This window comes from Halichoeres trimaculatus, unplaced genomic scaffold (assembly GCF_033239565.1).
Source record: "Halichoeres trimaculatus isolate MK-OKI-2021-1 unplaced genomic scaffold, fHalTri1.1 fHalTri1_scaffold_5, whole genome shotgun sequence".
NCBI lineage: Eukaryota > Metazoa > Chordata > Actinopteri > Labriformes > Labridae > Halichoeres > Halichoeres trimaculatus.
In genome coordinates, this window is record NW_027437183.1 from 38,365,315 (window position 1) to 38,388,199 (window position 22,885).

The 22,885-nt window shown below is 42.8% G+C and overlaps 1 protein-coding gene across 4 annotated transcripts in view; it reads right to left on the reverse strand.

Annotated features, from left to right (window-relative positions):
- Positions 1-22,885, reverse strand: part of LOC141789886 (tenascin-like) — a 71,457-nt gene that overhangs the window by 6,998 nt on the left and 41,574 nt on the right. Inside the window, exons 11-19 of one of the 4 annotated variants that reach the window (XM_074669399.1) lie at positions 20,358-20,633; positions 15,323-15,595; positions 12,285-12,407; positions 9,851-9,994; positions 9,381-9,500; positions 5,335-5,478; positions 2,991-3,121; positions 2,763-2,895; positions 2,371-2,522 (exon numbers count right to left, since the gene is read on the reverse strand). In XM_074669399.1, the coding sequence (XP_074525500.1) occupies positions 2,371-2,522; positions 2,763-2,895; positions 2,991-3,121; positions 5,335-5,478; positions 9,381-9,500; positions 9,851-9,994; positions 12,285-12,407; positions 15,323-15,595; positions 20,358-20,633 (1,496 nt within the window). The remainder of the gene's footprint in view (positions 1-2,370; positions 2,523-2,762; positions 2,896-2,990; positions 3,122-5,334; positions 5,479-9,380; positions 9,501-9,850; positions 9,995-12,284; positions 12,408-15,322; positions 15,596-20,357; positions 20,634-22,885) is intronic. The other 3 variants (XM_074669400.1, XM_074669401.1, XM_074669402.1) reach the window with 3 other exon arrangements.

The following is a 22,885-nucleotide window of genomic DNA, read 5'->3' on the forward strand; positions in this document are numbered from 1 at the left end:
GTTTTCAGAAGTAGCCCTGTTCCTGACTTGGTACATTTGCCCTTCACTCAGTTTAATTCGTCTTGTTCCACCCAAACCTTAGGCCCCACCACAGCACTGAGACAGCTCTGGTCAAGGTGACAAATGATATCCGCCTGAACACAGACGCAGGCAAAGTCTCAGTCTTAGTTTTGCTGGATCTGAGCGCTGCCTTTGACACTGTTGACCATGTGATCTTATTACAGAGGTTAGAAAACTGGCTGGGAATCTCTGGTACTGCTTTAAACTGGTTCAAGTCTTATCTCCAGGGCAGGACTTTCTTTGTTGAAATTGGTAACTGTGTCTCAGACCAAATGGCCCTGACCTGTGGTGTTCCCCAGGGTTCAATCCTGGGACCCCTATTGTTTAATTTGTACATGCTCCCATTGGGTCAGCTAATACGCAGCTGTAATGTGTCCTACCACAGCTATGCTGATGACACTCAGATCTACGTGTCAATGACGGCAGGCGAACATGGGCCTATAGATTCACTCTGTCGCTGCGTTGAACAGATCAGTATGTGGATGCAGAACAATTTCCTCCAGCTGAACTCAGACAAAACTGAAACCATTGTCTGTGGCCCACAGAAACAAAGAGAAAGGGTTATCAGTCACCTTCAGACTCTCTCTCTAAATGTGAGTAACCAGGTTAGAAATCTAGGGGTGATATTGGACTCAGACCTGAACTTTAACAGCCACATCAAATCAATAACATCAGCGGCTTTTTACCATCTCAAAAACATTGCCAGAATTAAAGGAATAGTGTCTAAACCTGACTTAGAGAGACTGATCCACACATTTGTCTCCAGCAGGTTAGATTACTGTAACGGCCTGCTCACTGGACTCTCAAAACGAGCTGTAAGACAGCTGCAGTACATCCAGAACGCTGCTGCTCGGGTCCTGACCAGAACCAGGAAATACGACCATATAAGTCCAGTGCTCAGGTCTCTGCACTGGCTTCCTGTGGCTCAGAGAATAGACTTTAAAACAGCTCTGCTTGTTTACAAGTCCCTACATGGTCTAGCACCAAAGTACATCTCGGACATGCTAGAACCATATGAACCAACTCGGTCTCTGAGAACCTCAGGGAGAGGTCTCCTGCTGGTGCCCAGAGTCAGGACTAAACACAGTGAGGCTTCATTCCAGTTTTATGCCCCCAAAATCTGAAACAGTCTTCCAGAAGATATGAGACAGGCCTCATCTCTGACAATGTTCAAAGCCTGGCTGAAAACAGTTCTGTTTAGCTTAGCATACAACAACTGAAAGTATTTTATCTGCACTCTCCTCTTTTAATTCAATTAATCATTTTTAATGTTTTATGATGTGATTTTATGCAATGATTTTATTTTGCCTACTGTGATATATTTTATGTTAGCTGTAAAGCACATGAATTGCCTTGTGTATGAATTGTGCTCTACAAATAAACTTGCCTTGCCTTGCCAAACAACCCTAGACTATCACTGATCCACCTCCATGTTTTCCTGTAGGGGGCACACAGTCTGGCTTAGAGGCTTCTCCAGGCCTTCTCCTAACCAGTAAGTTGGCTGGAGTGGGCATCAACTCCAACTGGATCCATCCGTGAAGAGACCCTTCTCCCAATCATCAACAGTCCAATCCTTGTGGTTCCTCACAAAGAGTAACCGGACCTTCCTCTGCCCCTTGTTGATGAAGGGCTTCTTCCAGCCCCTTTGTGACTTCAGACCAGTTTCAAGAAGTACGTTTCAAATTGTCCTTGCTGAGCAAATGGCATTTCTCGACAGTGCCCACTCAACTTTAAGGTCCCTGGAGGTCTAACGAGGATTCTTGACACAGGAACAGATGAGTGCACTGTCATCTCGTAGGGGTAGTAAGACATTTCCTGCCTCAACCAGCTAGCTGTTTGGTGGTACCATGTTGGGCTTGATTTTCCTTGGTTTAATGAACAGCTGTCTTGGAGATCTTCAGTTTTTTGGCTACCTGTCTCTCACTCTTGCAAATTTCCAGCAGTGCCAAGATGGCTGCCTTTGTGGCTTCACATGATTATTTTGTTTTGGGCATTTTGTGACAGCTGACAACTTCTAAGATTGCTACAGCTTGAATATAAGCATGAAACCACTCTTGGCCTTTGCATATATGTTATCAGCCGCATTGTTTGACATGTTCATTTTATTCTTCAGGTAATATACCTTTAGTTGTACCAGACATTAAAATAAACAAGACATGGAAGAAAAAAAGGTGGTATAATATTTTTTTCCATGGCTGTAGATTGCTGAGGGGTGTGAATAAGAACTTTCTTTTCTATGATGGGCATCTTTCAGTGTTATCTGACACATTCCTGTAGAAAAGTGATCATGCCCGCTGGCTGCTGACTTACAATCCATCCACCTCCATCCGTGGTCATATCACAGTAGACCTGGACTGGCTGGCTCTCATCTCCACCCAGGTAGATGGTGTACAGGTCTGAAGTGGTGTCTCCATTCAGCAGGGCCTGGGAACAGTCCCTTGGATACCTGTAGAGCACACCAGCTGTGCACACATGCAGAAAAAGTGTTTAAAAAAGTGAAGATAACATAAGTATGTCTTAATTCAAGAGACTTGATAAGGACATTTCTCTGGAGTTGTCAGGTGAATGTGGCTCACATTCAGTCTACTAAGACGGTTCTTATTAAAGACAAGACTCATAAACTTGCTTGGATTCCAGTTTTTGCAGTGTACAGCATCCTATGACAGCTAGGAGCTGACAGATGTTAAAATAAACCCACTCACTGGTGGTGAAGACAGTGGTGATGACTCTGCTCCTCTTAGGACCAGCGATGGCCTGCAGCTTTACAGAGTACTCAGTGGAGGCAGTAAGCTGAGCCATGTTGTAGGAGACGGCTGTGGGACTCAGTACAACCTCCTGAAAAAGGAAGACGTTCAAGCATCCCATCACCAGACACATGTTGAAGATTATACGAAGGAGGGAGCAGTTAGACCTGAGACCTCTGGACTTACCCGGATGGTACCGTCAGTTGATTCAAAGCTCAGGATGTAACCTGTGATGTCAGCACGAGGTGGCTTCCAGGTTAGCAAACCATTCTCTGTCTGGATGTTACTGGCTGCTAGATCCTGAGGGGCATCCACATCTGGAGACACAGCAGCAGTTTTTACATGGTTTACATATCTTTACATATCTACAAAACCAGCTCCACAGTCAGTTGATTCAAGCCTTTTTTTCTGTCTGTGGAAGCAGTAACAGATTCTCATAGAGAAACGTTTATCCTAAAAGCTACTTTGAGTTTCAAACTCCTGCAAGAATTTAACGTGTAAATGCTGGAATGGCAAGGAAAGGACAGAGATAGAGTGGGCTATGTTCTTGCTAGGGGGAAAAAATGTCTGGTTTCTTCTCCACTAAAGTCAAATTGACATCTGAATTTAAAGTTTCATTTGTGGAAAAAAAAGAACAAGGAGGAAGAGTTTTTTGGCCTGTGGGGTCCAAAATTCAAACCTTAGATATACCTTATCCAAACAGTGTAAGATTTTCTACAGTTGTATCATAAATGATGCTTGAAGTGAACTACAAACCACATTTCTAGAGGCTGCTCTGGGAGCTATCCCTCAGTGACAAACTTATCTTTCTCTTAACCAACTAACAGGTAGTAAACGTTATTTATGGGTCTTTTATAACGTACAGATGGGGATGGGTATTGATAAGACTTTATTGATACCAATGCCCTTATCAATTCTGCTCAGTGATACAACTCTTTGTCTATTCACTTTTCAATTCTTCTTGTAAATTTTCTCGGCACAAAAAGTAGTTTTACTATAAGTGAATAAATATAGAGTAGGTCAGTTGATCTGAATATCTAACAGATCTAATATTGTACAAAAATAAAGATAAGTAAAAATTGCATGTTATGTGACGTTGATGTGCTGTTTTGTAATATACAGTGTTTTTGACTTAGGTAGGCCATCTAGTGTCTCAAAGTGGTTAAAGCACATGTTCCAGTTAGGAAACTTGCTTTAGTTATGAAGTCAGCCATGAGCCTGCAGTAACTTTTCTTTCTTTTACATGTTAGTATTCGGAGTTTTCAGTATTGTTTAAAAAATGTAACAGGGATAAAAATATAATATACTATAATATAATATAATATAATATAATATAATAGAATAGAATAGAATAGAATAGAATAGAATATACTTTATTTATCCTGAAGGGAAATTCAGGAGTCACAGCATTGACTAGAGCTTACTGTACTCCACTATACACTGCTCATTTATGGTGCAACTACAGTAAAGCTAAAATGAAAAAGCTACAGGTAGCCTATAATGATGCTTTCAGAACATTTCTTAAATTACCTCGATGGTCGAGTGCAGGTCACATGTTTGTTTATAACAATGTGCCCACATTTTATGCTATTCTTAGAAACTATATGCACAAATTCATAGGTCGTCTGGTTGATTCAGACAAAGGAATAATAATGTCACTTACTCAGCTCACAATGAGCGACACAAGGTTTACATCCTGCTATTGGAAACATTGGTACGAATGTCTCTATGTGTTTTAAATCGCTGTCAACATATGAATTTTATTTTCCTTTTTTAATTTGTTTTTATTATTATTATTAACTATTTGTTGTATTTATATGGACCTAAGGGTCTGGAAGAAAGTATAACTAACTAACTAATACAAAAAAACAAGAGTAAGAAAGTGTATAGTGCAAAAAGGTCCATGAGAAAAAAAAAGTCTTTATGTATATATATATATATATATATATATAGACACACAAAGTGATCCTCTTCTGTTTAGTTTTTTTAATGCTTTACTCTTTAGTCTCTGTGACATCACTCATGTGTTTCTGATACAGAGTTCTGAAGCCTTTCGTTGTCAGAAGCCATAAATGACCCAAGAGTTCTCCTCATGGGTTGTGACCTAGACCACTAGACCATCTGCACCCCAACATTTTCATCTCTGCTGTTAAAATCTGCTCTCTTCAAACAGGTGTGTATGTGATTTCTGGTGTTTCAGCCAGCCTCAAGTGGACACTTGATGAACTGCAGTTTTTAACAATTTCTCATCAGCTTCATTTTAAGATCTTGAAAATAACTTCAGAGAAGGAAACTGGTTTGCAAAGATCTCGTTACAGTGTGTTTCTAAGACAGCTAATCCCCACATGAGGCTATTTGTCCACTCATTAATTTCTCCTGTTTAAATAGTCTGAAGTAAATGACTGAGAGTCTTCTCTAAACTGTCTCTGGTTTGCAGCTTCATTGTAAAGCTCACAGGCACACACTTTGGGGCTAGCTTAAAAGGAAATCCTGAAAACACATCACATTAACGTTTAGCAGGAGTTCCCACCTGTGGTAAACACAGTTGTAGTGGCTGCACTCTTGGCCAGATCCCTCACAGCGTAGACTTTAACCGTGTAGAGAGTTGCAGGTGTGAGAGAGCTCATTTCAAACTCCACCTGGTTCCCAGAAACACGCTCCATCACAGGAGCCACTGGAGAGACACAAAGACACAGAATGTTAGCTCACACCAGGAGAATTTGCATGCAGGCTAATGAGTTTAACTACAGATGACAATTAATACATGTATGGGATCAGAGTGTAACTTCAAAACTGAATTCATGTGGAGTCACTGAAAATCATTAAGATCATTTAACAAATGTATTGACTATACAAATAAAAACGAAGCCATCACATGTTTGTCTGTATCCACTGCCTTTGCTCCTCCAGTCAGCTCCTCCTACAGTCGATTGTTGATGATCATTTGGCAGCCTCCAGTCTGTTTAAATATGATGCTCCATTATGATGCTCAGTTTGCTCCATTTCTCTTTGCAGCTCCCCTCAGTTCTATCAGGTTGGATAGGGAGCATCAATACACAGACATTTTCAGAGCTCTCCAGGGATGTTGGAGCAGGTTCAAGTCTGGGCTCTGGCTGGGCCCCTCTCAGACCTTCACAGAGTCGTCCTGAAGCCAATGGTCTTAGGGTCGTTGTCCTGCTGAAACATGAATTGTTCGCTCTGGAGCAGGTTTTCATCCAGGATGTCTCATGGTTGCATTCATCTTTCTCTCAATCCTGACTGGTCTCCCAGTTCCTGCTGCTGAAAAACTTCCCCACAGCATGATGCTGACACCACCATGCTTCACTGTAGGGATAGTATGGTCCAGGTGGTGAGCGGTGCCTGGTTTCCTCCAGACACGACGCCAAAGAATTCAACCTTTGTCTCATCAGAGCTGAAGATTTTCTTTCTCCTGGTCTGAGAGTCCTTCAGGGGCCTTTAGGCAGACTCCAGGTGGGCTGCCATGAGCCTTTTACTAAGGCTTCCTCTTGACTCTCTACCATTCAGGCCTGATTGGTAGATTGTTGCAGAGATGCGCAGGCGCACCTGCCCTGCGCCGGCCTTCGCCGTGCGCACAGGGCGTGACCGGCGCACTTTGCAAGTTTCCTGCATTGCCAAGAGAGGCGCAGTACAGGCGCACATGAGCGCAGAGCTGCGCGTCCACGCCTCCCTCCGCTCAAATGGCAGAGAGGGAGGAGAAAAGCCGTGAGTGGGTTTAACACAGCCGAGCGCTGTTTTCACGGATCAAATGAGTGCCTCTCCTCGCCTTTAAATGCCCTGCCACTGAGGCGCAGTGTCTGATTGGTCTGACTGATCTCCAGCACCATGGAGAGAGTGTTAGTAGCGGAGACGGTCAGAGCCGCTGTCCCTGCAGCAGGTCAATGGACAGCGGGGCGCATCGGAGGACACGACGCACGTCACCGTGTGGGCCAGCTCCCGGGACAGATTTAATCTGTTCCTTTGTCTTTATCCGGAGTAAAAAATTAAGAGGCAGTTACACAGCTGGCTTATCCATTCAGAATACTTTTGATCCACCTGCACTCCTGGTTTGTCATCACCAAATAGCAGAACCTTTGGTGATATACTGTATACTCTCCCAGTGTCTCCACCTCATCCTCCTTACAATAATGTACTCCATCTTTTTAGATCAGGTTAAAAATAAAGACTAAAACAGAGAAATATGGGAAATCACGGGTAAATCCTGAGTGACATACATTTATTTTGTCTCTTTTTACTTCGTCTTTTCTCTCCCTCTTTTCTTTGAATTAAATGAAATGAGAGAACCAGATATATACTCAGTATCAGATGTTAAGGCTGTTTATTGTTTAATTGTAAGATGTGCATCAAACTCCCAGCTGCCGTCAGGTTAACTTTCCATTATGACAAACGGCTTTAATCTGACATCAGATGTGACGGGACAGTTAATATAGATATGAATGTGTATGCTGGTTCAGACGGTTATGTTAAATAGTGATTGCTGTGATTGTTTATTGCATTAAAATGTGCCTGACACTCTGGAAACCTGCCTCTGAGGCTTTGATGACATGTGCGCACATGTGCGCCTGTCACCAAATTACAGCTGCGTAGGGTGCGCTCCGCCTTGCGCCGAGGATAGACCAGGTTCGAGCTGGCGAGCTTTCAGCGCACTTTTTTGGCACGAAATTGTCACTGCGCCAACATGAATCTGCTGACACCTCCCCCTGGTGCGCCGTCAACTCCCCATCTCTGCGCAGACGGTCTACCAAATTGTCAAATTGGCAGCGCACGGCGGTGCGCCGCACGAAATTAGCACTGCGCAGGCTGCGCCAGGCTTGTGCCCCCTGCGCTGCGCCACGAAATTAGAGCCCCTGGTGGTTCTAGACTTCTTCCATTCAAAGATTATGGAGTCCACTGGGCTCACTGGTATCTTCAAAACAGCAGAAATGTTTCTGGACCCTTCCCCAGATTTGTGTCTGGAGACCATCCTGTCTCAGAGGTCTACAGACAGTTCCTCTGGCTTCATGCTTGGTTTGAGCTCTAACATGCTCTGTCACCTGTGGGACCTTACAGGGTGGGCCAGAAAGATTTACCCAATGTTTTTTCCGCACTATCCAAAAATGCTTGCAGACAAACATAACAAACATTGAACACAGTTTCTATACTTTATTCTCTGTCTCCAAAAAGATTTACATCTCAGTATGGCCACCCTTTGCCTTCATCATAGCCTGGAGACGACCTGGCACTGCCTGGCACGAGCGCCGCGCTGTCTCTGCATCAAGTTTTGACCATGACTTCATCAGAGCTGTCTTCAAAGTGGTGACACTGCTGTGAGATACTCTTGGGAACTCCCTCTCCAGGATAGACCAGATCGCAAAGTGCTGCTTGCACCAGGCCTGTGTGACATTGGATGTGTGAGCTGGTGCACGGTCTTGTGTGAAGACAAACTGGTTTCCAAACGCATTGGTACACCAAGGCAACACTTTTTCTTCAAACATTTGAAGGGTCACCTGGTTGTTCACTTTCACACCCTCCTGAATGAAGACCAAAGGAGACTTTGAGCCATCAGATGCAACAGCAGCCCACACCATGACTCCAGCTGGCTTCTGACAACAGAAATAAGTTCTGCAGCCTTCAGGTAGGTGCTGTGCACTAGGTGCATAAACCCCGTCATTCTGGGAATCGACCACTGCCTGAACGGTGAAGATCTTCTCATCAGACCAAACCAGGAGTTTGTCTGCAACACTCTGGATCTCCTGCAGCATCATTTTCCCTGTCAAGCAGTTTTTTCTTAGAATCGGCTGAAATCAGTTGTCTGTGTTCCATTTTTGGTGCTTTCAGTCCAAGATCCTGTTTGACGATTCTTCTCTGTGAAGTTCTTGAGATGTTCACTTCCTTTGCTGAGGATTCCTTTGGATTCTTTTCCTCACCATCTCAACAACCCTTTGGTCCGGACTGAACGTTTCTTCCAGGGATTGGCTTGCTGGTGGTATTGCCAGTCTTCTTGTATCGTTTCATGACATTGTAGACAGTCTGATGACAAACATTCACCTTTTTCATGATTTGCAATGTGGTCAGTCGGGCCTCCTTCAAGGCCACAATCTGGTCGCGCTTACCCTTCGATGCCTTACTCGACAATCATTAGGAGTAAACAAATAAACTCAGGTACATCAAAAGCTATGCTTTTAAGAGAAACTGTCCAAAATTTTAAGTTTCTAGGACAAAAGCTAAGCAAACAAAATAGAGATATACGATGGATAAATCTTTCTGGCCCACCCTGTATACAGACAGGTGTGTGCCTTTCCACATAACGTCCAATCACCTGAATTTACAACAGGTGGACTCACATGAAGCTGTAGGAACATTTCAAGGTGGTGTGCTCAATTTTGAAGAAAAACTTGATGTTATTTCATTTTTGAATGAGGTTGTAACAGAATGTGAAAACAGTGAAGTGTAACTTCAAAAAGGCTACTTCTGGATAAAATGACCTCCTGTGTCAAGTGTATGTACATATTAATGAGGGATATTATATGTGTTACAGTAAAAAAAATTTGTGTGTGTGTGTGTGTTTTCATCAGGTACCTGAGTCTGCACTGTACGTGATGACGTAACCATCCACAGTCGCGATGGCGGGCTGCCAGAGCAGCAGAGCTTCACTGTCTGTGATGTTTACTGCAGTCAGGCCTCGGGGCTTGTCCAGAGCTGTAACACACACACACACACACACACACACACACACACACACACACACACACACACACACACATACAAATACATACACAGACAAACACACACTCTCATTTATCCCGGTCCCATGTCAGAGGAGGAGAGAGCTACTGACCATCAGTTTGTCACTAAAGTGGATGTAGATCAAACACAGTCAAACTTTTCAGCCCTCAGAATACTGACGACAAAGGCTACTCCTGCAACGACATACAGACACACACACACACACACACACACACACACACACACACACACACACACACACACACACACACACACACACACGAAGATGCATATTCATTAAAGGACGTGTTCTCCTCACACACCTGTGGTGACGCTATCCGATCCAGGCTCGCTCTCTCTCTGACCCTTTAGAGCAACAACAGTGACCTCATAGGTGACCCCGGGCGTCAGGTTGGGCAGCACAGTCTGAGACTCAGAGCCGTCGACCGTTAGTGTCTTAGCGTTACCTGGAATTCAAGGAGAGGGCTTAGATGTGAGCACTTTTGTATGCTCACTGACACAGGGATACTCCACCAGAGACAGACATTTCACCCATTTTTGGGCTAAAATTGGGAAATGATTACATTTTTATTTCCGACGCTAATCTCAGATGAACTTGTTTTTTTCCCACTTATCTATTTATTTTATGTCATTACTGTATTTTATCTTTGTGAGCTTTCCACTCTTACATTCCTGTTCCCGTCTTCAAACTCAAAGCTCATTTATCCTCCCTTTATGTACAAAATGTAACCGTCCTTGTGAAACGATGTCACCATCACTGCTCACATAATTCCATGTGTCCTTTATGGTGGCATTGCTGTTAACCAATATATTCACCGATCATCGATAAATCCTTCTTACCCTCACATATCCCAAGATTCATTGTGCATGAACGCTTTAGATGATTTTTTTTTTTTTTAATTATTTGATCTAACATCCCCCCTAGCACTTGTAAAAATGTTGAAAATCTACGTTGATGCTCAACTTTTCCATGTACATAGTGGTTGTGTACTCAATTAATAAAGAAAATAATAATTACAAAGTAAAATATTAAAAAAGAGAACACTAAAACATCTTGTTTTAAATGTAAGGTTTTGGTTTATGTGTTTAAAGAATAATGTAAGGCTGACAGGTGAGGGTGGTGCTCCGTGACATTCGGAGTGACAAACAGGAAATGCTCCATGGACCAGACCGACTCAATTCTGTCTGGCCTTTGAGGTCTACGTAGGCTATGGAGGCCGGGTCCTCTGAGGGCGGGGACATAGCTTATGACAACAGCAAACAAACATGGAGACTATGGAGGAAGGATTGCCAATATGCCTCTTGTGTAAAAAAAAAAAGCAGAGGCAGCATTGTGGGAGGCTGTTGTATACATGTTTAAAGTTCCTCACAAACTAACAAAGTTTGGATAGATCCCGCTGGTACCGCTCTGTTTGGTCTTGGTACGTAAGCTTCTTGGAAGCAGAAATACAGACAAAATGAACGCAGAGTATGGATCTAGATCCATATTTTCCATTGAGCAATATGATATCTGTTTGTTGGTCATTTACAGGATGAAGCTTTACCAAGTTTTTGAATGTTTCTGAGAGTAAAAAAACAGGAAAATGTTGACCACAAATATACTGTTTATCATAAACATGCAGTATTTAAGATATGTGGGGGAAAAAAGTTAAATTATTCATCATCAATATGATAATAATAATAATAATAATAATAATAATAATAATAATAATAATAATAAATAAATAAAATAATCTTATAAATATGGGTTTAAAACTGTTTTATGTCGTCCCCAAATGTATCACACTTGTTTAAGCATAAATTTTGGTCCCACTGTCGGAGAAAACAAAACAAAGCAGCTGTCCGACACTCAGTAGTTTAAATAACAACCCTTGAAAAAAGACAATTTTCATATGATCTAAACTATAATTTTGGTTTTACGAACCACATAGCTGAAGATATTAATTTATCCATCTATCTTTAAAGACTCTAAGGACTGTCTGTTTGTCGCTGATGGCAGTAATGCCTTTGGCTGGATTGGGTAGCGTTCCCTGGGGCAAACTACAGGGAATGTTTTTACAACATGCTAATGTATTTATTGGTAGTATTAAAAACTCTAATCAACTTTGTAAGGTCAGTCTGTAGCGTAGTTTAATGTCTGGAAGGTAGGCACTCTCTATTTATTGTTGTCAAATAAAACTATTCTGTTTTATTTTGGATTAAATTTAGATATGTACAAATGGGATGACTTTTTCTTTTTATTATTATTTTAAATATTAATATTTAAACTTTCATCCATTAAAAATACAACAACACAGAGTTCATTTTAATGACTGACAGCAGAATAAACAATTCAAGTTAATCTTCTTTCTGTTAAGGTGTAGTGCTCATGACTTGCCAGAGGGGGGCAGTATCAGTCAAGAAGAGAGAATCCTAGGATGAGCCTTAATGATATGCCAGAGGTAATAAAGCAGTGAGTATGTGTTTATTTTCAAACCAAGGGATAATAAGTTTGAATACTTCACTCTGCTCTGTGATGAATCAGGTGACAGGAGGAAATCTAAACATTATAAAGTCCTTCATTTAGTGTGTGTGTGTGTGTGTGTGTGTGTGTGTGTGTGTGTGTGTGTGTGTGTGTGTGTGTGTGTGTGTGTGTGTGTGTGTGTGTGTGTGTGTGTGTGCGTGTGTGTGTGAGTGTGTGTTTGAAAGTAGAGAACAGAAGTAGTCAGAGTGTTACTTCCACATGAAGACACTGACCTCCATGAGCGGGCACATAAGTGACCCTGTAGCTGTCCACTCGAGCTCTTGGCACCACCCAGTGCACGGTGGCAGATGTGTCAGTGACATCAGAGAAGCGGATGCCTTTGGGTGCACCCAGGTCTGGTCCAAGTAAAAGGGAGACAGTGGGAAGGAGCAGAGACACAGAAACAGAGAGGGAATAAGTGACATGAGTAGTTCCTTTAAATGACAGAGACTTTAATGGTGAGTGTTTCTGCTTTAGACTGAAGCGTTAGACAAAGACACATGTACTCTGTTACTGCAGACAGCAGAGTTCCTCCACTCAGAGGTTTTAGAGCACAGCAGCAGAGAGAGGCAGACAGACAGACAGAAGGGGTGAGGGGAGGACTGGGCTCATGGACAGACCCTTCCCAGCTAACAGTGAGTCACAGTATCTTGCGTGACAGACCTGAGGAGATTAACTTGCCCCCATTTCATGGCAACACAAAAGTGAAACATGCACCACGCAACCCAAGAGTAAAGCCTTTGCCCTCAGGGAGGACAGGGGGCACAGCCATAGACACCCGTTCAGTGTGACACAGACAATAGCCCCCCTACACACACACACACACACACACACACACACACACACACACACACACACACACACACACACACACACACACACACACACACACACACACACACAGACGAACACTTTACAATGAGTGACTCGGACACCAAAAAAAGACAACATTTTGGAGGACGAGCAGAAGGAGACCACACAAAGAAAAGAGTAGAGTGACCGTCCTGAGTGGGGGTGGACTAATGTCACTTTCAAGAGCTCTTCTGACGCTTTGGGATTCAGGCCAACTCTGTGCAGATGCTAAAGCCCCCCAAATCTGGCTGCAAATAGACCAATGAGTCTCTAAAATCTGAGTGAAAGCAAACACATTTAACCATGAATGGAGATTTCTAAAAAGTCTTGTGTTGCTGATTGGTCCATTTTTTTAAGACTATGCTAGTTTAAAGCAAAGTCAAAAGAGACAGTCAGTCTAATGCAGCTCCAAATAGCCCAAGTCAGAGGTGGAGGATAAACTAGAGGCCCTGCCATAAAAATTCTCATCCATGTATGTGTAGTTAGAAATTCACTTTCCACACAGCAAAGTTTACACTGCAATAACTAGCAAGCGGTTAGGTCGTATTTTAGTAAAAATGTGTCTTTTCAGACCTAATCTGAGCTACATTCATCTGACAAGTCTAGAAAATGTCTCATTTCAACATCTTAAAATAAGACTATAAGTCTTTTTCCAGGTCTTGTCAATGTGGCTAAGACTAAAGGAACTGCAAGGAGTATCCTTTTATAGTGGACTGCAGTGTCACCTTTTGGCCCCGAGTCTTACTCATACTGTGGTGAAGACGTGACTTTAAACAAGGCCTGTGTTTGTTTTGGAAATGATTGGAGATCAGATCTCCTTTTTAACTCTACTTTTCTTTGTTCAAGGCTGCTTTTTACCAGATTCAACGCCACGAGGTAAGGTATCGATCGACAGTAAGGTAGAGCTACGCTTTGAAACCTGACAACAAGCAAACTTTGTCTGTTTGTACCGTAGTTTAGTAGCCAGATATATTTAGTTCTACTCACAGCCCGGTGCTCTGAGACGTATCTGTAACATGTACCCCTAAACCTGTTTTTTAGTCTTTAGCCAGGGATTTAGCCTTTAGCCTGTGTTTTAGCCTCTAGCTCATGTTTCAGCCTTTAGCTTGTGTTTTGGCCTCTAGTCTCTATTTTAGCCTTGAGCATTCAGCTTTCAGCGTGTGTTTTAGCCCGTGTTTTGGAGTTTAGCTCATGTATAGGCTGCTAGCCTCTATTTTAGCCTCAAACCTGTGTTTAAGCCTTAAGTGTTCAACTTGTCTTTAGCCTTAAGCCTCTAGCTTTAGTTTTAGCCTTCAGACCGTGTTTTGGAGTTTAGCTCTAATTTGGCTTTTAGGCTCATTTTATCCTCTAGCTCTTATCGTGTTCTATCTATCTCCTGTTTATCTTTCTTCTGCTCTACTGTCCTTTGTTTGTCTGACAGTTAGGCTCTAATGTCCACCATCACTACAAAATTAATCACAGAAATCATTTTCAGCAATGAACACAAACCTCTCTTCTCTCTACTAAACTTGATCAGCCGGCGTGGTGTTGTCATAGAGACTTAGACGTGCGGTAAATCAATCCAGTCTTGTCCGACCTGATCAGGAAGCTTAGAAGTAGCATTCAGGAATAACCTTCATTGGTGCTGGTAATATCATTTTAAAGTATGGATTAAGATCATATATATATATATATATATATATATATATATATATATATATATATATATATAGGAGGAAGACTTTTTCAAGATCACTTAGAAACTCCTCACAGAGATTTTAAGCTGTGGCCATCAATCCTTGGCTCACAGGCAAAGTTAAGACTTCTGTTAACAGCAGTCTTAAACAGGTGACTAGAAAGGTGCAGCCTTAGTAACAGGGTTGACCTGTCAGATTGTCAGGGGCTGTATCCACAGCATTATGGAGGTCTAATTCATGACTTTAAGTCTGTAAATTAGGACAGCCATACAATATCCTGCTTCTTCTCTTTTTTATCAGCCTATGTAAGACTCTTCTGAAAGAAAAGGTTGATATCAGTGAGAGCCAAATATGAGAGAAGTTCTGGTCCATCAGTGGTGCGGGGTCCTGAAGTCAGTGCTGATGACAGAGTGCCCCTTACTGCCTACTCAAACCACTCAAAAACAGTGACGGACAAGTCTGAGACAGAGAACAACCCACACAGATGCTGACACATGGAACATGACACAGCTTTCAGACATCAGTGACCAATACTCCATAAGGACGAAGACAAACACCATCACATGGTTATTAACAGGTTAAGCAGCTAATGTCAGAGCTGTAGAGGACTGATGTTAGATCACAGGTATTATTGACCTTGTATCATGCTGTTACTGAAACAACACCCACGTTGAAACACACAGAGGACCGCTGTTGTTAAGACATCAGCTCATTAATCTGGGTTCTGTCCTTTTACCGTGTACCTGTTTTCACCTGCTCCGTTAAAGACTTGGAGCGTCTCCCCAAAATGAGCCCAAAGATCTCAACTTTGTACTCTGTGTCCTCGCTGAGATCTGTGACAGCCGTGCTCCGCTCCTCCCCACCCAGAACCAGCTCTTTGGGTTGGCCTGAGCCCTCGGCCTGGCTGATCATTAAGACAAATGTGTCAAAGGCGTCCTCTTCAGCCGTCCAGGCCACGCTAAACCTCTCAGGGGTGATGTCCGAGACTAGGAGAGCCTGCACCACTGGTTCGGCCTCTAAGTGACAGGGGAAGAGTCAGGGTTTCATCTTTGCATCACAGTGCTTTGAACAGGGTGGCTTAAGAGAGCGTGTCAGTCAGCCAGTCATTGTGCAGGAGCCAGGATCAGAAGAAGCGGCATCAGTCAGCAGAGAAAGAGAAGACGTGTGCTGCACTCTCACCAAAAAAAAGCACAGAAAGGAAGCAGCAGGTGACAGGTGGAGACATCCAGAATGAAAGAGCCTACAAACCTTTACAGAAGCAAAGCAGTCGTTAAAGTGAGAGGCTCCTCTTCATCACTTACCACATTCAGAAATCACATCTATCCATGTCCAATCAGCACTGCCAGGAGTCAGTTTAAGTTAAAGTTGTTTTATACAACGCAGGATAAAGGCCACATTACAAAAAACTCAAAAAAGTTAATTCAAGAGATTTATATCATAAATTTACAAGAATAAACTGGTTGTTTTCCTCTATAGCTAGAGGCTATAGCTAGTACAGCCATCTGTACAACAATGAGGAGCGTGGAGCATCTTGTGAAGTTATACTTTAGCACAAGTTTTCAGTGCCAATACTTACTTCCTTTATAAAATCAATTGTAAATTATCTGTTTTTGATCAGATTCTCTCTATCAGCTGTGCTAGCTGCCGTTTATTTCTGACACTGCATGATAACATGTTGAACACCACAATGGTAGCTGCGTGAGCTTTTATTTTGGTACATCGTGTTACCAGGAGTTTCAATTTGCATATTAGCTAAATATTTAGTTGCGTCTAAGAGATTTAGATTTAACATTTAGATTTAGATTAAACCTTTAGATTTAGATTAAACATTTATATTTATATTTAAGATTTATATTTAAGATTTATACTTAAATTTATATTTAACATTTATATTTTTATTCAAAATTTCTATTTATATTTAGCATTTATATTTATATTTATCATTTACGTGTGATATTTAATATAAACATTTAACTATCTACGATATTTCTAAGATGACAAATTTTGCTCTATGTGTCATAAAAGGTCACTGGAAATCACACCCGTTTTTTTGCACATGGTTTGAAGCTAAATGTGACAAAATGTTGCTGTTTTTTTTTAGCATGCGCTGCCTTACAAACGGCGCCCCTTAGTTAAGTAGTTATTAGCAGCAGCTGATAATGGCAGCAACAGGAAGAGAGGCAAAGAGACAGCTCCAGTCCACAGCTGCTGAAGAAAAAAGCTCTGCTTCTCCAGAGGATGAGTGGACTGAAGCTAATTAGCCAGAGAAACTTCCGGTAGCACAGATGGACGCATAGACCGGACAGAGCTTTTAAAGCAGCCTTGGACAGAAGCAGATATAAGTGGGCTCAGGAAAGCCTCAGTAAAACCCAGCGCCACTACTCATTAAAACACTCCACCAAATGTGAGGGTCTCAGGGGTCCTTGAACTGCCTGAAACCCTTTTTTTTAATGTGGGGAAAAAGCGCATGGGGCATTGGTTGTGAGAAGAAGCAGTGAAAATGAGAAGCAAAGCAGACAAATCCGAGGGAGCTGTCACTCTTCATTAGCCGGCGGGCAGCTTTAGTTGGTCAGTGAAGGAGAGGGAGGGCCACATCCATCAGCTAACATGTGCTAGCTTGCTACTGATTTCACCCCCCTCCACCAGCACGTCTCCCCCTCTCCACCCCCCGAGGCCTGAGGGAACACAATCATCTCTTACAAAAGCAGGCCTGTTGGTGGAAGAGGTAAGCGCCGGCGCCAGCTAACCTGCTGGAAATGGGGTCTGCGAGCAGCGCTGCGCTCCGTCTCGCCTGATAACTTTACGAGAGCAGCTTGTGGTCACATGAATCACCACTGAGTTGAGCTTGTTCTGGGTGCTGTCCACATCTCTTCGTGGCTCCATCAGTCACTACTGGTGTTTAACTCTCTCACTGCCCTTCATGAGGAGGACTCCCTCTTCCCTTCCTTCCTCCAGCAGAGCGACGACCAGCGTGCATAACACAGCGACATTAGTTAGCGCTTGTATTCACCAGTTTGAATGTTTTATTTATTAAGTGATGCTAACAAAATATGTTAAGACGGTTTCAGCAGTCATTAGCATGCAGACAATGGGCTGTGTTGAGCTCATGCCATTTTCTGCATGGCCCCAGAAGCCCCTGGCACCCAAGCACCAGAGCCCAGGGGCAATGGCAGCATGAGAATGAAGAGCAGTCCAGGCCTGGGAGAACTGGGGATGCATACAGACGAGAGGCCTCACACAAAGTGACAAAAGCGCCTTGGGGATTTTTTTGTCCTCTGTCAGTCCTCCCATCTTTCTTCCACTTGACTGATCCTCATCACCGAAATGCTAAAGGATAATTCTGGGATAGTTGTTCATATTCAGAAAATATGCAGAGCTGCTGTGTGAGAAGTTTTGTCAGGTCACAGAGAGGATGTCAGGGTTAAAGCTTTATGAGCTGAAGGTGCTCAGAAGCAGCTATTAGCAGGTTTCACTGCTCACAGCCTTCTTATTAGGCACACACTCACAGTGACAGCGTGTTAATCACCCACAATGACCGGGGACGGGAAACCAGCACACCTGTTCAGCTCCACTTTAAGAGCACACTGACCTCCTGAATGTGTTCCTGCTTGTTCTCTGAACAGACCAGGTGCTGTCTGTGGCTGGACTCAGACCAACAGGAAGACCGTCAGCTATGAGTGGGAGCTACAGCAGATCCTCCGCCGCTCATATGGACTGAATGGGTCTGTGTCAGCTGGGGAGAGTGCTGGGCTGTTTCACCATTCACAGCATGGAGGGAGTGGGTTAGTGCATTATGGGTAACTCATAGGTAGAGGTTGTTGGTGGAGGATTTACATGGTGCATACAACCCTTGTGGCCAGGGAATTTTCTTAACCGTGTTAGAATGAAACCAAATAAGATGGCTGATGGGCAGGTTGGCCTGAAAAATGATCGTTTGATGCTGCTAGAGGTGACTTTTATCCCTCAGCTCCTCATCATTCAGGAGTCCTCAGGCACAAAGATTTGATCAATGTGGATGAATATGCCAAAAACATGCACTGCTGGGTTCAGAACAAGCTGCCTATGGCTTCATTTTATTTTTTCTGAATCACTTTTTAAGTGACCATTTTCCATAACGACTCGAAACCTCTGCTTTGGCATTTGTTAGAGCCACATGTGTAACAACAACCCCAAATGTAATAAAAAAGAAAGATAATGAAACCAGGCATGTAAAAACAGGTTGATAACTTATCGCAGGTGCTAAAGCCAAAATGTAATAACTAGCCCAAGGTGTACTAATTAACCTAGGTGTAACAGAACTAACCAGAAGAGTAGTAACTAATAAAATTTTGATACCTGAACCAAAGTGTAATAACCTACCAAAATATGAAAACTTACCAAAAGTGTAAGAACTAATCAAAAGTATTAAAACTAACACTAAATGTTTTAACTGACTCACCATGTAATAACTAATCCAAAATATACTAACATACCAAAAGTGTAACAACTAACTAAAAGTGTAATAACTTACCTAAATATGATAACTGACCCAAAGTGTAATAACAAACCAACAGAGTTATAACTAAAATGTGAGACCTGACCTAAAGCATAATAAATTACCAAACATGTCATAACTAACCAAAAGTGTAATAAAGTTCAAAATGTATTTACTAACCAATAATGTTGTAACTGACCTAAACTCTAGTAACTCACCCAGAATCTAACAACTGACCCAAAAAGTGATGACTGCAATAATGTAACAATAGCGCTGAGCCCAAAATGTGAGTCAAAACAGTTATAGAACTCAAAATATGGCAATTTGTTACATTTTGGGCTCAGCGCTATTGTTAACCATTGTTGTCAACCAGTTAATGCATGATGGGATTTAAAACATTTATTTTTTATTACATTTCAGGTTGTTCTTCTATCTGGGGCGCTAGCAGAAGTATTTCTGATACTGTTTATAACAAAAAAAATAAGTTTCAGAACACTCATTGAATTCAGTGACAACCAGTCTTATGACAGTTTCTCAAATGTGACAGAAAACACAACATCCTTTTAATAAACATGTTTTTTTGTGTGTAAATGCATTTTAGCTTGAAAACATTCCAATGTGAGCAGAGACAAGACCAGGTGATGATAAAGTGCTGGCCTGACAACCTTTAAGAGGGGGTGATGTGCTTTCTCATATGTTAAATATGGATATAAAGGAACAGTGCTGGATGTTCAGACTGAGCATGTGCAGATTTTTAAACCTCTACATGTTCAGTTCTTCATGAGACTGAAGCACAGAGGATATCACACAAGGACCCCCCTAACTGCTAACTTTAAAGCCCAAACTAGGCGCTATGATCACATTAAAACTACTGGATTAGGTTAAAATCAGAATTTTAGGAATTAAAAACAGCAGCTGCAGACAAAGGCCAACACATCTCTGATTTAATGTGTGTCTCCTCAGAATATGTTCTGTTTTTTTATTTATTTCTTTATTTTTTTTACTTTACATGCCTCCACGAAAGCCTCCATCTCTGAAGCCCAAAGTATGTTTGGGATTTGCGTTGCCTGACAGGGTAAATGAGGAAAACAATGTGTAAACAAACTGCCTTGTGAGAGAGTTCCACTCAGAGACAGACTGAACATTGTTCAAACAGAGCAACACCATTTGGAAGTGATATTTGAGGGTCCAAATAGAAAACAGAACTTTGCTTCAGAGGAACAAGAAGAAGAAGAAGAATAAATGAGAAGAAGAAGAAGGAAGCAGAGGAAAGAGTGAGGTCCAAGCATTGACGGCGTTGATACCTGTGATGGTGTCTGCAAAGACAGGCTCTAAGAGGGCCCCCCTGAACCGCCCGTACAGGTTGGCCCTGTACCATGTGGTGGGGGTGAGGCCAGAGATGGCGAGGCTGCGAGCAGTGGCGGGCACTGTGTGGTTCTGCCACTCAGCACCCGTCTCTGCATCTGTGACCTCGATCACAAAGGCTTCAAAAGCCCCGTCCTCAGCAGACCAGGACAAGAGGAAGCTGTCCCATGATACCTCACTGACAGTGACGTTGGTCACCACAGGCTTCTCCTCCTCTGGGTGATAACAAACAAATCAACATGAAGTCAACAGGAAGTTACAGGACGGGACAGACACAGAGTCAGACTGAAGGTTGGACTGAGACAGGGTTTTCAGGCAAATCTCACCTCTGTGTTTCAGCCTAACCTTCAAAAACAAACACACTCACACATCAAACACATCTCAGCACACGTTTGAACCCAGCTTGGTCCACGTAAAACAAACAGGCGTGAGCTTCTGCTGTCACATCCACCACCTCTCATTTGTGTTTCAATCACTTTGCTGTCAGGAAAAGAGAGACCTTCACTTTGTCTGGAGTGGAAATCTTCCTTTATTTCCACTACAAAAGACCTCATCATTAACGGCTGCCTATAGCCATCTCCTCTATATTTCCATATAAGTGGGAAGACTTAAAGGGGGAAGCAGCAGGCAGACATGCTGATGCAGCTCATGCACATTAATGGCTGTGAATGAGCCATTAACATTTGAAGGCGCAGCGTAGCCCAGCCTGATCGGCAGAAGTACGCTGTCCACTTCAAACCCATGGAGAGCCACGTGCAGCAGCCTGTAATTGGAGTCCATTGAGTGTGCAAGCATTCAGAGAGCAGATAGAAAGGGACGCAGACAGAAGGTGCAGGTAAACATCAAGGCCTCCATTATCCTCTCTCCGTGTGGAGCAGAGTGGAGCGAAATGGGAAGGTAGACAATAGCAATCTAATGGTGCTGGGGGAGCTTTGCTGAAACATGCTGATCGTCATCTCTTAGTGGAATCATGTGTCTGAAGGTTAATCCATTCACTGGATGATGTGTAGGATGAGTATCAGGCCCTGTGGTCTGGAGAGGGTTTGAGTCTGCACTATGCTCGCAGCTTCTGACTCTTCTCCAGAAACGTTTTTTTTTTATTTTGGTGGTTTGGAAACAATGCTGATGAAGTCACACTGAACTTTAATTCCTACTGTCAGGAAGTGTATCCTGACCTGACCACAGAAACTGAGACACAGGACTTAGAAATCACTGATCTTGGTGCTGATACACCCCATTTCCACCAAGCAGGTCACATATCACATATCCCTGACGTGTTTAAATCTCCAGTCCACTTCCTGAAGAGAACTTTCTGTTTGTTTGGAAAATGGTGTCACAAACAGCGTGACACTGCTGTCATGGATCTGTGTCACATTTTTCTTCTTTGTTACAGGGGCATGCTGTTCCCGCTGTGATGCCGTCATGCTATTATGTAACTGATTCGGCCATTGGCATCCAGTTTACATATTGCCTACCAAGAGGGCACGGTTGGCTGTGGAAACACAAATAGGATAAGGCTTTACTGATCCAACCCGTACTGATCCGTACTGATCCGTACTGATCCGTACCGGACCACTTGGTGGAAATGGGGCTTTGGTCGCATTTTAAATTGTGGCCTTTGAGGTCAGTAATGTGATGGGAAGGCAGAGACTAGAGGACAACTACAGTGGCACCCATCCTCTTGGCTCGCCTTTGGTTCCTCTTGAAGGAGAAGTTGTGCATCGTCATGAATCAAAAGGCTTTTTGTGTCAACATCTTATTCTGAGAGCTGCCATTTGATTCTCTGATACAGAGCAGTCCGTAGAGAGTCAGGCCTCACATCCAGACTATCTCTGTGCTCTACCCTACTTCCTGGATTATTGGAGCCAATCCGAATTTTCATTCTTTCCCCTTCCCCTTTGTCTAACCCTTCCCTTTGGCCCTCTGTTTCAAGGGCCAAGGGGAAGAGGTAAAAAAACACGAGACTCCACTTGATCCCCGCTACGTCATCACTCCTGGACGCTTGCTGGCTGTTGCAGGCAAAGTGGCTGTTTATTCTCCTCCAATGTGAACACATTTTTACAAAGTGATGATAAACTGATATCAGATTAGGGCGACACATTCACAGCAAACAGACACCACCACGATGCACGGCATCACATGAGTAAGAAGACAGCTGAACCATGAAAAGTGAATGTTAAGCTAATGTTACAGTGTTCAGAAGCTGTTCTATGTTGCTTCTGAACACTGTCACATTAGCTTAACATTCACTTTTCAGCTGATGCAGCTCCTCAATGCAGCTTAGCTGCCCAATCACTCACAAAACACAGCCTACCACTGCAGTAAAGTCTGTTTGCAGTGAACCCATCACTCCAGTTTGACATCGGTTTAGCCATCATTAGCTGTAGCTGTTGCTATAGCAGGGTTAGCTACATCATTATAACGAGCAGTTTCAAACACAACTAACAATTAAAAACATGACTAATAT